The 15,622-nt window shown below is 48.5% G+C and overlaps 1 protein-coding gene across 5 annotated transcripts in view; it reads right to left on the bottom strand.

The window, feature by feature from the left end:
- RHPN1 (rhophilin Rho GTPase binding protein 1) overlaps positions 1-8,106 on the bottom strand; it is a 48,665-nt gene extending 40,559 nt beyond the window's left edge. For 4 of the 5 annotated variants that reach the window (XM_030445081.1, XM_030445083.1, XM_030445082.1 and 1 more), the window contains exon 1: positions 7,122-7,452. In XM_030445081.1, the coding sequence (XP_030300941.1) occupies positions 7,122-7,223 (102 nt within the window). In that variant the 5' untranslated portion in view covers positions 7,224-7,452. Of the gene's footprint in view, positions 1-7,121 lie in introns of all 5 variants that reach the window. The other variant, XM_008497473.2, reaches the window with a different exon arrangement.
- Between the last annotated feature and the right edge of the window lie 7,516 nt (positions 8,107-15,622).

The raw sequence follows: 15,622 nt of genomic DNA, 5'->3' as shown, positions 1-15,622 counted from the left end.
CACATCCCCCTTTGAGGGATGTCAAGGTTTCTGCTAACACAACCCTATCTTTGAAGGGATTCCATGAAAAAAAAAAAAAAGATCTCATCCAGAGGAGGCCAAAAACCCCAAATCCCCCTTTGAGAGGTGTCAAGGTTTCTACCAACTCAACCCTATCTTTGAAGGGATTCCATGAAAAAAAAAAAAAAAGGGAAGAAGCCAGAAGATCTCACCCAGAGGAGGCCAAAAAAACCCACATCCCCCTCTGAGAGATGTCCAGAAGATCTCATCCAGAGGAGGCCAAAAACCCCACATTCCCCTTTGAAGGATGTCCAGAAGATCTCATCCAGAAGAGGCCAAAAACCCCACATCCCCCTTTGAGGGATGTCAAGGTTTCTGCTAACACAACCCTATCTTTGAAGGGATTCCATGAAAAAAGAAAAAAAAAGGGAAGAGGCCAGAAGACCTCACCCAGAGACCAAAAACCCCACAACCCCCTTTGAGGGATGTCAAGGTTTCTACCAACTCAAACCCTATCTTTGAAGGGATTCCATGAAAAAAGAAAAAAAAAGGGAAGAGGCCAGAAGACCTCACCCAGAGGCCAAAAACCCCACATCCCCCTTTGAGATATGTCAAGGTTTCTACCAACTCAAACCCTATCTTTGAAGGGATTCCATGAAAACAAAAAAAAGGGAAGAAGCCAGAAGATCTCACCCAGAGGAGGCCAAAAAAACCCACATCCTCCTCTGAGAGATGTCCAGAAGATCTCATCCAGAGGAGGCCAAAAACCCCACATTCCCCTTTGAAGGATGTCCAGAAGATCTCATCCAGAAGAGGCCAAAAACCCCACATCCCCCTTTGAGGGATGTCAAGGTTTCTGCTAACACAATCCCCATCTTTGAAGGGATTCATATAAAATGATGCAGTGGGGTTGGCAACTCTTTGGCTCCTCTTCCAGTTCAAGAGCACCCATCTGGGGTGTTAAATAGGGCAATGGGGTGGTCAGGATTCCTTCTCCAAGCAAGTCCTTAGGGAATGTTTGTGGAGAGGTGATCACCACGTGTCCTTTGCAAACCTGGCTACACCCAGAGCATCAGGTCTCCCCCCGATGCCCAAATGTCTTCCCAGCACCAAGGAGATACAAACCTTTAGCACCTGGAGGAAGAAGTGGATGCCAGGAAGTCCAAAGGACAAAGCCACACAACAAAGGGACTCATTTCTGATAGAAGAACACGAGCTCAGTCTCCAACCCAAAGCAAAACTTCAGCAGATGAAAGGACCAAAGGACAACCAAGAGCTTTCAGCTCCATCCCAGTACCCAAAAAGGCCCTAAAAAAAGCTGGGGATGGGCTTTGTGCAGTGAAAAGGAGCACCAGGACAAGAGGTGATGGATTTAAACTGGAAGAAAGTAGATGTAGGTTGGAAATTCTTCCCTAGGAGAGTGGGAAGACACTGGTACAGGTTGGCCAGGAGGGTTGTGGCTGCCCCATTCCCAGAAATCTTGAAGGCCAGGTTGGATGGGGTTTGGAGCAACCTGCTGTAGTGGGAAGTGTCCTTACCCTACTTCAGCAGATGAAGGAACCAAAGGAGCTTCCAGCTGCATCCCAGTACCCAAAAAGGCCCTAAAAAAAGCTGGGGATGGGCTTTGTGCAGTAAAAGGAGCACCAGGACAAGAAGTGATGGATTTAAACTGGAAGAAGGTAGATGTAGGTTAGATATGAGGAAGAAATTCTTCCCTAGGAAAGTGGGAAAACACTGGCACAGGTTGGCCAGGAGGGTTGTGGCTGCCCCAATCCCAGAAATCTTGAAGGCCAGGCTGGATGGGGTTTGGAGCAACCCGCTGTAGTGGGAGGTGTCCTTACCCTACTTCAGCAGATGAAAGGACCAAAGGACAACCAAGAGCTTTCAGCTGCATCCCAGTACCCAAAATGGACCTAAGAAAAGCTGGGGATGGGCTTTGTGCAGTGACAAGTAGCACCAGGACAAGAGGTGATGGATTTAAACTGGAAGAAAGTAGATGTAGGTTGGAAATTCTTCCCTAGGAGAGTGGGAAGACACTGGCACAGGTTGGCCAGGAGGGTTGTGGCTGCCCCATTCCCAGAAATCTTGAAGGCCAGGTTGGATGGGGCTTGGAGCAACCTGGTGTAGTGGGAGGTATCCCTACCTACAGCAGGAGGTTGGAACTGGATGGGGCTTTAAGGTCCCATCCAATCCATTCTGTGATTCCATGAGTTTAGTTGTAGCTCCCCTGGGTGCTGCTGGAAGAGGTCCTGACTACATGAAGAGTTTGGCTGGATCACAGATGATGCTCCCCAGCCAACCTGCTGAAGGATAGGTCCCACCAAGCCACCTCCAAGACTGGCTTTGGCCATAAACCAGTCCAGGATTATTGCCAATTAGATGGAGAACGCCCACAGAAGGGTAGAACAACCTAAAGTCACTTCATTTGCACATTGGGGACATCCTTAACCCAGCACTGCAGATCCATGAGCTTCTCCTTCAGGGAAGTTGGGTGTTTTCCCACCGTAATTCTTCTTTTTCAGTGAGGGAATCACCTGGGTGGTTGGAAATCAAATCATCTGCCTTAAGATCTGTATTTTAAGACCCATGTCAGACAACACATGCCCAGACCTGGTCTCACAATGGAGGTGACATTGGCCAACCAAAGCTCAGGGACATCTCTGAGGACTGATGGTGGGATGAAGCTCATCATCACTGCTCAGATCAGCTCAGGAGATGGTGGATATCATGAATATGTTGGGTGTAACTCATGCATTTAGCACAGGGACTAAAAGATGATCATACCCTGAAGCCTCCACTGCCTCCAGCATCATCCCAGGCTGCTCCAGGTAATTCCTTAAAGCCTGAGGGATGATTTTGTTTTCATTTTATAAGTTCTGCCTCCCAGGGAATAGAGAGGTTCTGGCTTTTAAAGGATGGAGTCAAAAAGCATCAAGAGTGTTACTGTTCAATCCTTCTTCAGGGAAGGAAGGGAAGGAAGGGAAGGAAGGGAAGGAAGGGAAGGAAGGGAAGGAAGGGAAGGAAGGGAAGGAAGGGAAGGAAGGAAGGGAAGGAAGGAAGGGAAGGAAGGGAAGGGAAGGAAGGAAGGAAGAAGGAAGGAAGGGAAGGAAGGAAGGAAGGAAGGAAGGAAGGAAGGAAGGAAGGAAGGAAGGAAGGAAGGAAGGAAGGAAGGAAGGAAGGAAGGAAGGAAGGAAGGAAGGAAGGAAGGAAGGAAGGAAGGAAGGAAGGAAGGAGGAAGGAAGGAAGGAAGGAAGGAAGGAAGGAAGGAAGGAAGGAAGGAAGGGAAAGGGAAGGAAGGGAAAGGGAAGGGAGGGAAAGGGAAGGGAGGAAAGGAGGGAGGGAAAGGAGGGAGGGAAAGGAGGGAGGAAAGGAGGGAAAGGAAGGAAAGGAAGGACCAATCTAGATGCTCAGGAGCTTGGCTTGCCTTGGAGGAGACCATACAAGAGCCACATGATCTCTCCTAACCTCAACAGATCAAGATTTCATTGAATCATAGAATGGTTTGGGTTGGAAGGGACATTAAAGCTCATCCAGTTCCAACCTCCCTGCATGGGTAGGGACACCTCCCACCAGCCCAAGCCTCATCTAACCTGACCTGAGACACTTCCAGGGATTGGGCAGACAGAAGTTTTCAGGATGACCTCTTCCAGTGTCTCACCACCCTCACAGGAAAGGAAGGGTATATCCTGCTCTGGCAGAGGGATTGAACCCAATGATGTTTTGAGGTCTCTTCCAAGCCCTAACATTGGGATTCTGTGACATGGTCCAACTCTTCTGTTGGCCAAGACATTGGGAATTCCCTTGTGGGACTTCTCCAGTGATGCTTTGTTCCCTCTTCACACCAACCAGATCCTGAGGTTGGATGCTCAGGGTTTAAATACCTCCTAGTAGGAGCTTTCCTGAAGATTGGCTCCTTGTGGCAACCTCCACCTCATCTCCTCCCAGCCCAGGAGTTCTCCCAAAAGATGCTCCTACACACACAGAAAGAGCACTGGCAGCCTGAATAAAAGGATTATCAAACCTTTAAAGCCAAAGCCAAACAAGGGTATAAACCAAGGCAGAGATATCTCAGCCTGACACCCAATAAGAACCAGGGCCATGCCCCAGACAGAGCCCCAGCAACCTTTGGACATCATCAATCACCCCATCTGCAAATTCTCCTCTCCTCCAGAGTTCCTCCTTTAGGTAGGGCTATGATTCATGGGCAGTTCCAAAGCTGGGTTAGATTCCCTTTCAATCAATCCTAAAGGTCCAGAGTCTCCAGAGATTCCTGCTTACTGGGTGATGAACTCCTACAGAATTCCCCACCACCACCAGGTGAGAGCCCAACCAACCCTTCCAGCACTACCAGTCTGAGCTCGTGATGCAATTAAAGCCCAGGGCACGTGAAGGAAGGTGCTAAAAGCCCAGGAAACCTCAGGGCTTGCACCCAGGAAACCTTTAACACCAGCAAGGATGGAAACCCAAGAGATGGAGACCACTGCTCAGTGCTCAGAAGGGTCGAGCATCAGCTCCAAGTGTAATTCAGGTAGAAATGGGCAACTCCAGGAGAGCTGGGCAAGTGCAAGTTGTATCTGCTCACCACTAATTCATCCCCCTGGCATCAAGGGATGCTCCAAAATATCAACACTTGCTCTGGAGTAAATGTTGGAGACAAGGAACAGCTAAAGGTGATTATTTCTGGGGCTTTAAGGAACTCTGCCACACCAGCTACTGTCCCACCCCAAACCTGAGCACCCTCCACCCTTGAGCACTCCAGGTTTTACCCAAGAACTGAAAAAAATAATAAAAAAAAGCAGGTTCTGACTTTCATCCACTCTCAGAAGTAATATTTCCTAACAAAGATTTGTATCCCCCCCCCAAAAAAAAGAGATGTTTCCAAGTGCATGGATCATCCAGCAGTTCCTGGAGAAATAGGGGCACTGGACCACCAAGCTCTCAGCAACTGTTTTATTTATTTTATTTCTTTTAGACCACGCTGGTCTAAAAGGTTTTTTTTTTTTTTTTGATGGATTCAGAGCTGTCAGTTGGCATTATTATTATTTCTCTTTGAAAAGCACAAGGTTTTGAGACAGGCCAGCAGAGGACAAGTGGTCAAGTGACCCTGATGGAGCCAATGTTAGCCCAGGGAATAGAGAGCAAAACAAAAGCCAGAGAACCACTCTGCACACAAAAGCAGGGTTTAAAATTCTCTTTTTTTTTTTCTTTTAATTTAAAAAGAAAATAAATAGATTATTTCCTTCTCTTCCTGGAAAAGGGTATTTCAGAAAGTAATATTTACTACAAAGCAACCAGTGGGTCACACCAAATGGTTTTGCTCCCTCAACATCTATTTTCTTTTTTATATATATATATAAAAGTCCCTATCATGAAACTAATCTCATGAAGCACTCTGGCTGAAAGCTGTTTTTCTGTGGGAGACATTACCAGCTAAAACCTCTAAAACCTTTTATTGAGAGTATGGTTACATCACACAGCCTTTTAACAAATGAGTGGAGGATTAAGGTTTTAAATTTCCCAGAGAAGTGCCCTCACTGTTGGCTAATGGACTAAACCAGAGGAAGGAAAAAAAAATAATAATAAAATGAGGTGATGGAATAAAAATACAGGGAATTGGGGGGTTTAAACAGCAAAAGCTACACCCAGAAATTGAATTTTAGGAGCATGAAACTGCTCCAGGGAGGCACAGGGCATGATGAGAGCCAGGGCAAGGTGCCAGCAGGAAACAGATGTATTAAATCTTCAGCTCCAGTCCATGAACCTTGGCAAAGCAAGCCAAATAAAAGAAAGAAAAGAAATAAAAAATAAATCACAGCAGTGTTTGGGATCCCCTGGAAGGGAGTACCCATGAAGTGGCCCCACCTACAGCTCCTGATGCTGACAGGGTGGAAAAAAAACCAACCAACAAAACAACAACAAAAGGCTATATTGATAGCTTCATCTGGATAAAAATAAATGATATTTAGGAAGTCTATCAGGTCTTTTATTTTTTTAATTGAAAAGAGCAATCATGCAATGACAGATGCTGCACTTCCCCTGCCAGTTCTCCCCCCCTTTGCAACTTTTTCCTCTGTTATTCTGCTCTGTGCTCCCATCCAAACAGAGTGAAGGGAGTGCTCACACAAGGGAACCAGTGTCTGTGTGCAGAATAAATTGGGAAGAAGCCCAAAACCCTCCTGCTAATCTTCCAAGCAGCACCTGCTATTTAGCCAGGGCCCTAGGTAAACTCCAACCTGGTTTAAGGTTGCAACCTCTTGAGCTGTAGTCAGGCTCAAGTGACTCAAGATCAGATTGTTCTTTGTTCAGCTGAGGTGGAGATCAGAAAGTAAAATAATAATTAAAAAAAAAAAACCAGCTCCAGAGCCTGGCCAAGTTTGGGTTTTTTTGCTTAGTGGGTGTTTTTTGGGGGTGATTTTTGAGTTAAATAAATGAAAATCAATTTGCCCATCTTTTCTCCCAGGATGTGGCACTCAGGAAAGCCTCATCCACCCCTAGAAAAATTCATGGATGCCCAAGGGACATCCCCAAAATGGGGGACATTCCCCCAAGAGGGGAAAAGTCAAGCAGAGGGGTTGGTGGCAGCTTGGGGACAATCCTCATGGGTTTCACCTCCTTGTTACTAATGAAAGGAGGGCAACAATCAGCCCCATCTCACACAGGTTTTGGGGTTGCACTGTGTTTCCTTGAAGGCATCTCTGGGGTGATGCATGCCAGGAAGCTACACCCTGACTCAGGACCTCTGACAGTAAGGACAGGCAGGGCTTGGCTGGACCCTACGGGCAGGAAGGAAAAAAAAAAAACCCAAAATATGGGAGAATTTGGTTAAAAGGAGTTGTAACTCCTCAAAAGGAGTTAAAAGATATAAGAGAGGAGCAGAGTTGGGGAGATGAGCTCTGAGAGAGTTGTATGGGGCTGCTCAGGGATGCTACAGGACTGCTTCCAACCCACCCATCACACCCCAAATCCTTCCCCATCCAGCCCCCTGACACCCCCTTGGCCAACCAGGAGGGTCCTGAAGCATCCATGGGGACCACCATCCCCTTGCCAGGGATACAGAGCATCACTGGGGGGGTTTTGCCACCCTGTCTCCCACCCCATGGCACCCCAGTGTTGCGTCTCACCTTCCGGGTGCTGCTGCTCTTCAGGGCTTGCAGGAGGACGAGGCCACTGTCCCTGTCCCCCTCCTCACCACCAGCTGGGCTCTCTTCCTCAGGGGGCATCATCTCCAGGGGGGCAGCATCCACAGGTTGAGAGGGGTGGCCCCACAGCTGGGGGGGCTCCCTCTTGACCCCACGTGGTGGTTTCTTGGGGTTCAGTGTGTGTGTCCCCCCTTCAAAAAGGGGACCTCTTCTTCTCCTGGTTAGCTCTCCAGGGGTTCAGAGCATACCCATAGCCTGGCTGGGGGCTGACACCCCCCTCCTCCCCAAAACCCCTCTCCTCTGATGCTGCAAACCCTCATGCACCTCACTTTGAGCTGGAGCAGAACCCCTTGCAGAACTTCCCCAAATTAGGGGGAGCAAGGGGGGGAAAAAGCCCACAGACCCCCCCTGAAAAGATACCCCAACCAGGGGGTCAGCAAACTCGAGAGACCCCCTGAAAAAGATGCCCTAACCTCACAGACATCCCCCAAAATTAAGGGGGTGGGGGAGAACCCCAGTTATGGGGTGGATCAAGCCCTTCACAGAATCACCCAAATAGGGGGGGGAACCCTTAGAGACCCCTTCGTTTTCGGGAGCTCCCCCAAACGAGGGGGCAAACCCCCTCAAAGTCACCTCAGATCGAGGGTGGAGGGGGGGGGGACCCACAAACCCCCTTTGCAGTCCCAACCCCGTCGGGGGAAGGGGGCAACACCCTCCTCCCCGAACTCCTTTACGGAGATGTCCCCATCGGGGAACGAACCCCACAGCCTTTCCAACCCCACAAAACCCAACCCCCCCCTTCTTCCCTGGGGTGAATTAAGCCTCGGGTTCCCTTCAGGAGCTGCCGTCGTCCCCGCTCACCCTCTCGGAACCCCTCGGTACCGGCTCGGTACCGGCTCAGAACCCCCTCGGTGCCCCCCGACGGCTCCTCCGCCGGGCGCTGCCGCTGCGAAGCGATCGCGGCTCCGTCCCCTCCGCGGCGAGGGGGATAAGGAGGGAGGGGGAGGGCGGGGCTTAATGTGTCTGTGACCAATAGGAAAGAGGGATGGAGATGATGGGCGGTGGCTCCATCCAATAGGAAGGCGGAAAACGGAGAGGTTCGGAGGACACGGGAGGGGAGGAACGGAGCCGCTCGGGGAGGGGAGGGAAAGGGGGGGGGTGTTGCCCGTGGCAACGGTGGGAATTAGAACGCTGATGACGTCATGAGAAGGGCGGGGCCTGAAGGGGCTCCGCCCCCTCCGTACCCTGAACCCACATCTGGATGCGGGGAAGCTCCGTCCCCATCCACATCTGGACCAGCCCGTCTCTAATCAGGGATGACACAACCCCCCTGCACATCTGGATGACCCCACGTCCAAGCAGGGAAACCCCCGAGACACATCTGGATTATTCCACCTCTAATCAGGGATGACACAAACCCCCTGCACATCTGGATGACCCCACGTCCAAGCAGGGAAACCCCCGAGACACATCTGGATTATTCCACCTCTAATCAGGGATCACACACACACACACACACACACACCCTGCACATCTGGATGATCCCCCATCCAAGCAGGGACAGCCCCCCAGCCACATCTGGACTGTCCCCTCTCTCATCAGGGATCCCACCCATATACCACATCCAAAACATCTGGATGACCTCATGTCCACATCTGGACCATCCTGCATCTAATCAGGGATTCCACCCATATACCCCACCTGGCACATCTGGATGACCTCACCTCCAAGCAGGGACAGCACTCATCCACATCTGGATTGTCCTGTCTCTAATCAGGGATTCCCACCCAGCACATCTGGATGATCTCGTGTCCACATCTGGACCGTTCCACCTCCAATTGGGGATCCCATCCATATACATACACCCCCTGCACATCTGGATGTCCCCACACCCTGCAGGGACAGTCCCCAGACACACCTGGACAACCTTTACTGAGGGATACCCCCCTCCCCTCAACATCTGGATGACCACACCCCCAGCCAGGGACCCCCTCCCAGCCACATCTAGACAACCCCAGGGACCTCCTACAACCTGTTGGCCACATCTGGACAACCCCATTTCCAACCAGAGACAGACCCCAACCACATCTGGACAACCCTGACTAACTGAGGAGCATGCTCCCTCTCCTTTCCACATCTGGATGACTCCATCCCCAGCCAGGGACCCCCTCCCATCCACATCTGGACAACCCCAGGGACCTCCTCCAACCTCTTGGCCACATCTGGATGACCCCACATCCAAGCAGGGACAGCCCCCGGCCACATCTGGACAACCCTAACTCTAACTGAAGGATACCCCCCCTCCCCTCAACATCTGGATGACCCATCCCCAACCAGGGACCCGCTCCCACCCACATCTGGACAAACCCATCCCTAACCCAGTGACCCCGTCCTCAACCCCTCCATCTACATCTGGATGACCTCCAACTGGGGACCCTCTACCCAGCAACATCTGGCCAATGTTACCCCCCAACTCCTGGACACTCCTGCCACATCTGGATGCCCTCCACCATTCAGCATCTCCAATCCCTGCACATCTCTCCCATGCCCAGATTCCCCCTCAGCCAGATGTCCCAGTGCTGTCCCAGTGTCCCCTGGGTGCTCCTTAAGCCATAGCAGGGTTCTCCTTCCAAGGATTCTCATAAAATAAGGAAAAAAACCCCAAAAAGTGTTAATTCTGACAAAAAGTATGGAAAGAACGATGGAAAAATGACAGGTTTTGAGATGGCCACAAGATTCCAACGCATGGCATGGGGAGGCTTGGCTAGGTTGTCACCAAGATGTGTGACATGTTGGTGACACACATTCCAAGGATTCCATAAAATAAATAAAATAATAATAAAAAAGTGTTAATTCTGACCAAAAAGTATGGAAACAAGGATGGAAAAATGACAATTTTTGAGATGGCCACAAGACCCCAATGCATGGCATGAGGAAGCTGGGCTAGGTTGTCACCAAGATGTGTGACATGTTGGTGACCCATATTCCAAGGACTCCATAAAATAAGAAAAAACCCCAAAACAAAACTGTTAATTCTGACAAAAAATATGGAAACAAGGATGGAAAAATGACAATTTTTGAGATGGCCACAAGACCCCAAACCATGGCATGAAGAAGCTGGGCTAGGTTGTCACCAAGATGTGTGACATGTTGGTGACACACATTCCAAGGATTCCATAAAATAAATAAAATAATAATAAAAAAGTGTTAATTCTGACCAAAAAGTATGGAAACAAGGATGGAAAAATGACAATTTTTGAGATGGCCACAAGACCCCAATGCATGGCATGAGGAAGCTGGGCTAGGTTGTCACCAAGATGTGTGACATGTTGGTGACCCATATTCCAAGGATTCCATAAAATAAGAAAAAAACCCAAAACAAAACTGTTAATTCTGACAAAAAAATATGGAAAAAAGGATGGAAAAATGACAGTTTTTGAGATGGCCACAAGACTTCAACGCATGGCGTGGGGAGGTTGCTAGGTTGTCACCAATACGTGTCACCAGCAAGAAGTCCTTCAGTCATTACCAGGGTCTGGCTTCACTTTTATTAATTAAGTTCAGCAGATTAAAAATGTGTTTGATGAATCCTAAACCTTTTATAATCCAGGAATTTATTTTATAACTCCCTGAATATATTAATACACTAAAACCACCTCCTCCAGTTTGTTTTGCTTTGGTGGGGCTTTGAGAATATCCCATGATCTTTGGGAAGGGATTATGTTAAGATGGAATTTTCTCTTCCTCCTGGATTTCCCAACCCGAAAGAAGCTGCTGGACAAGAAAAGTGGAATTACTGCTCCATTTGGAACGAAACCAGTGGTTTTCTGGGGGAATATTGCAAAGAAAAGTGGTTTCATTTGTTGTCTTCAGACCAGGGAGCACGTGGGAAGAGGTATTTGCTCCTCAACCCAGGGTCAAGCAGCACCTCATGGGATATTGCAGCGCTACAGGCTGGGGACAGAGTGGCTGAGAGCAGCCAGGCAGAAAGGGACCTGGGAGTCTGCATTGACAAGAAACTGAACATGAGCCAGCAGTGTGCCCAGGTGGCCAAGAAGGCCAATGGCATCCTGGCCTGGATCAGAAACAGCGTCACCAGCAGGTCCAGGGAGGTGATTCTTCCCCTGTACTCAGCCCTGGTGAGGCCACACCTCGAGTACTGTGTCCAGTTCTGGGCCCCTCAGTTTAAGAAGGATGTAGAGGTCCTGGAACAGGTCCAAAGGAGGGCAACCAGGCTGGTGAAGGGACTCGAGCACAGGCCGTATGAGGAGAGGCTGAGGGAGCTGGGGCTGTTCAGCCTGAAGAAGAGGAGGCTCAGGGGAGACCTCATTGCTGCCTACAACTACCTGAAAGGAGGGTGTAGCGAGGTGGGAACTGGACTCTTTTCACAGACGACCTTCAACAAGACAAGAGGACACAGTCTTAAGTTGTGCCAGGGGAGGTTTAGGTTAGATATTAGAAAGAATTTCTTCACGGAGAGGGTGATCAGACATTGGAATGGACTGCCTGGTGAGGTGGTAGATTCTCCGTCCCTGGAGACATTTAAAAAAAGACTGGATGTGGCACTCAGTGCCATGGTCTAGCAACTGCTCCGGTGGGTCAAGGGTTGGACTAGATGATCTCTGAGGTCCCTTCCAACCCGGCTAATTCTATGATTCTATGATTCTATGATTCTCCTAGACATAGAATCATGAAGGCTGGAAAAGTCCTCTAAAATCATTGATTCCAACCATCAGCCCAACACCTCCACACCAATCAAACCAATTAAAGTGCCACATCCACACATTTCTTTTTTTTTGGACACCTCCAAGGGTGGTGACTCCACCACTTTCAGACTGGTACAACCTGAGGCCATTTCCCCTCATCCGATGGAGATGGGATGGGAGGAGACAGTGACCTCCACTTCCCTACAACCTCCTTTTGGGTACTTGTAGAGATCAAGAAGGTTCCTCTTGGCTTGATTAAACAACCCCTGTTCCTTCAGTTGATCCTCCTAAGACTTGTGCTCCATCCCCTTCACCAATTTGGTTGGTTTTCTCTAGACGTGGCCCTCAAGACTTCACTTTGGTGTCACTAAAGACCCCATTTCCAGTCTGGTTTTCCCCAAAAGATGAACCAGATGCCTTTGGTGATCCACATTTTCCATCATTTCTCCCATCTGGCAATGTCCACAAAAGGAAAATAAAGAAAAACACAGAAAAATCATCCTAATAATTCATGCTTGACCCAGGTTATGCTTGGATATAGGGAAACCAGAGATGGTTTAGGTCAGGACAGACTTCACCCCACCCTCCAAATCCCATCACTTCCAACCATGGAAATCCCAAAGGGTGTGAAAAACCTGGAAGAAACCTTCACCAGATATCAGGGTTGAATAAATCCAGATTGGATCCAGGGTGAAAAGAGAAGAAAACCAAAACTACTCCAGTTCCTGGTGTGGCAGAAAGCAAAACACAGGAAAATCATCCTAATAATTCATCTTTAACTCAGGTTATGCTTGGATATAGGGAAACCAGAGATGGTTTAGGTCAGGACAGACTTCACCCAACTCCCCCAATCTCCAAATCCCATCACTTCCAACCATGGAAATCCCAATGGGTGTGAAAAACCTGGAAGAAACCTTCAGCAAACATCAAGGCTGAATAAATCCAGATTGGATCCAGGGTGAAAAGAGAAGAGAACCAAAACTATTCCAGTCCTTACTCCAGTCCCTGGTGTGGCAGAAAGCAAAACACAGAAAAATCATCCTAATAATTCATGTTTGACCCAGGTTATGCTTGGACACAGGAAAACCAGAGATGGTTTAGGTCAGGACAGATTTCACCCAACTCCCCCACTCTCCAAATCCCATCAATTCCAACCATGGAAGTCCCAATGGGTGTGAAAAGCTTGGAAGAAACCTTCAGCAAACATCAGGGTTGAATAAATCCAGATTGGATCCAGGGAGAAAAGAGAAGAAAACCAAAACTACTCCAGTCCCTGGTGTGGCAGAAAGCAAAACACAGAATAATCATCCTAATAATTCATGTTTGACCCAGGTTATGCTTGGACACAGGGAAACCAGAGATGGTTTAGGTCAGGACAGACTTCACCCCACCCTCCAAATCCCATCACTTCCAACCATGGATATCCCAACGGGTGTGAAAAACTTGGAAGAAACCTTCAGCAAACACCAGGGCTGAATAAATCCAGATTGGATCCAGGGTGAAAAGAGAAGAAAATGAAAGATATTCCAGTCCCTACTCCAGTCCCTGGTGTGGCAGAAAGCAAAACACAGAAAAATCATCCTAATAATTCATGTTTGACCCAGGTTATGCTTGGACACAGGAAAACCAGAGATGGTTTAGGTCAGGACAGATTTCACCCAACTCCTCCAATCTCCAAATCCCATCAATTCCAACCATGGAAATCCCAATGGGTGTGAAAAGCTTGGAAGAAACCTTCAGCAAACATCAGGGCTGAATAAATCCAGATTGGATCCAGGGTGAAAAGAGAAGAAAATCAGAACTATTTCACTCCCTGGTGTGGCAGAAAGCAAAACACAGAAAAATCATTCTAATAATTCATGTTTGACCTGGGTTATGCTTGGATATAGGGAAACCAGAGATGGTTTAGGTCAGGACAGATTTCATCCAACTTCCCCAATCTCCAAATCCCATCACTTCCAACCATGGAAATCCCAATGGGTGTGAAAAGCTTGGAAGAAACCTTCAGCAAACATCAGGGCTGAATAAATCCAGATTGGATCCAGGGTGAAAAGAGAAGAAAATCAAGACTACTTCAGTTCCTGGTGTGGCAGAAAGCAAAACACAGAAAAATCATCCTAATAATTCATGTTTGACCCAGGTTATGCTTGGATATAGGAAAACCAGAGATGGTTTAGGTCAGGACAGACTTCACCCAATTTCCCCAGTCTCCAAATCCCATCACTTCCAACCATGGAAATCCCAACTGGTGTGAAAAGCTTGGAAGAAACCTTCAGCAAACATCAAGGCTGAATAAATCCAGATTGGATCCAGGGTGAAAAGAGAAGAAAATCAAAACTACTCCAGTCCCTGGTGTGGCAGAAAGCAAAACACAGAAAAATCATCCTAATAATTCATGTTTGACCCGGGTTATGCTTGTACAGAGGAAAACCAGAGATGGTTTAGGTCAGGACAGATTTCACCCAACTCCCCCAATCTCCAAATCCCATTGTTTCCAGCCACAGAAATCCCAACTGGTGTGAAAAACCTGGAAGAAACCTTCACCAAACATCAAGGCTGAATAAATCCAGATTGGATCCAGGGTGAAAAGAGAAGAAAATCAAAACTACTCCAGTCCCTGGTGTGGCAGAAAGCAAAACACAGAAAAATCATCCTAATAATTCATGTTTGACCCAGGTTATGCTTGGACACAGGGAAACCAGAGATGGTTTAGGTCAGGACAGACTTCACCCCACCCTCCAAATCCCATCACTTCCAACCATGGAAATACCAACGGGTGTGAAAAACCTGGAAGAAACCTTCAGCAAACATCAAGGCTGAATAAATCCAGATTGGATCCAGGGTGAAAAGAGAAGAAAATCAAAACTACTCCAATCCCTGGTGTGGCAGAAAGCTGCCAAGAGCCAACAAGCCCTGACACGAAGTCTTCCAGCTCTGCTCCCTGCCCTGGGGCCGGCTCCCAGCCCTTGACAACTTTTTACTCATCCAGCAAGAAAGGTGGCTTGGATGCTTTTTTTACCCCGGGTGGTGCAACCAGGGATCAAAGAGGTTTTCCCAGAGCCAGCTCTGCCTCCGGAGGTTTCCGCTCCCAGCCGCGAACCGGGAGGGACCTTCCCAAGGGAACGTGGTGGCCCCGCTACTCACTGGGGTTTGGGATATCACCAGGGGAAGTGGAAGGCCCATGGAAGGAATGAAATGATCTTAAAGGTCCCTTCCAAGTCAATTTATGATGCTAGATTGACCCTGTGGCCACTTCTGGAACTCATCTTACAAGAAAGACGTGGATATGATGGAACATGTCCGGAGAAGATCCACGAGGATGATCAGAGGGCTGGAGCACCTCTCCTGTGAGGACAGACTGAGAGAGTTGGGGTTATTCAGTCTGGAGAGGCTCTGAGGAGACCTCATAGAAACCTTCATATATCTGAAGGGGCTACAGGAAAGCTGGGGAGGGATTTTTTTAGGATGTCAGGCAGTGATAGGACATGTGGGAATGAATTGAAACTAGAGGAGGGGAGACTTAGATTGGAAGTTAGGAAGAAGTTCTTCACCATGAGGGTGTTGAGACCCTGGCACAGGTTGCCCAGAGAGGTGGTGGAAGCCCCATCCATCCCTGGAAGCTTTTAAGGCCAGACTGGATGGGGCTCTGAGCAACCTGATCTGGTGGGAGGTGTCCCTGCCCATGGCAGAGGGGTTGGAACTGGATGATCTTTATGGTCCCTTCCAAGTCAATTTATGATGCTAGGTTGACCCTGTGTCCACTTCTGGAGCTCCTCT

This window comes from Calypte anna, chromosome 2 (assembly GCF_003957555.1).
Source record: "Calypte anna isolate BGI_N300 chromosome 2, bCalAnn1_v1.p, whole genome shotgun sequence".
NCBI lineage: Eukaryota > Metazoa > Chordata > Aves > Apodiformes > Trochilidae > Calypte > Calypte anna.
The sequence above is the reverse complement of the archived record's forward strand: the minus strand, read 5'-3'. Positions and strand labels throughout refer to the sequence as shown.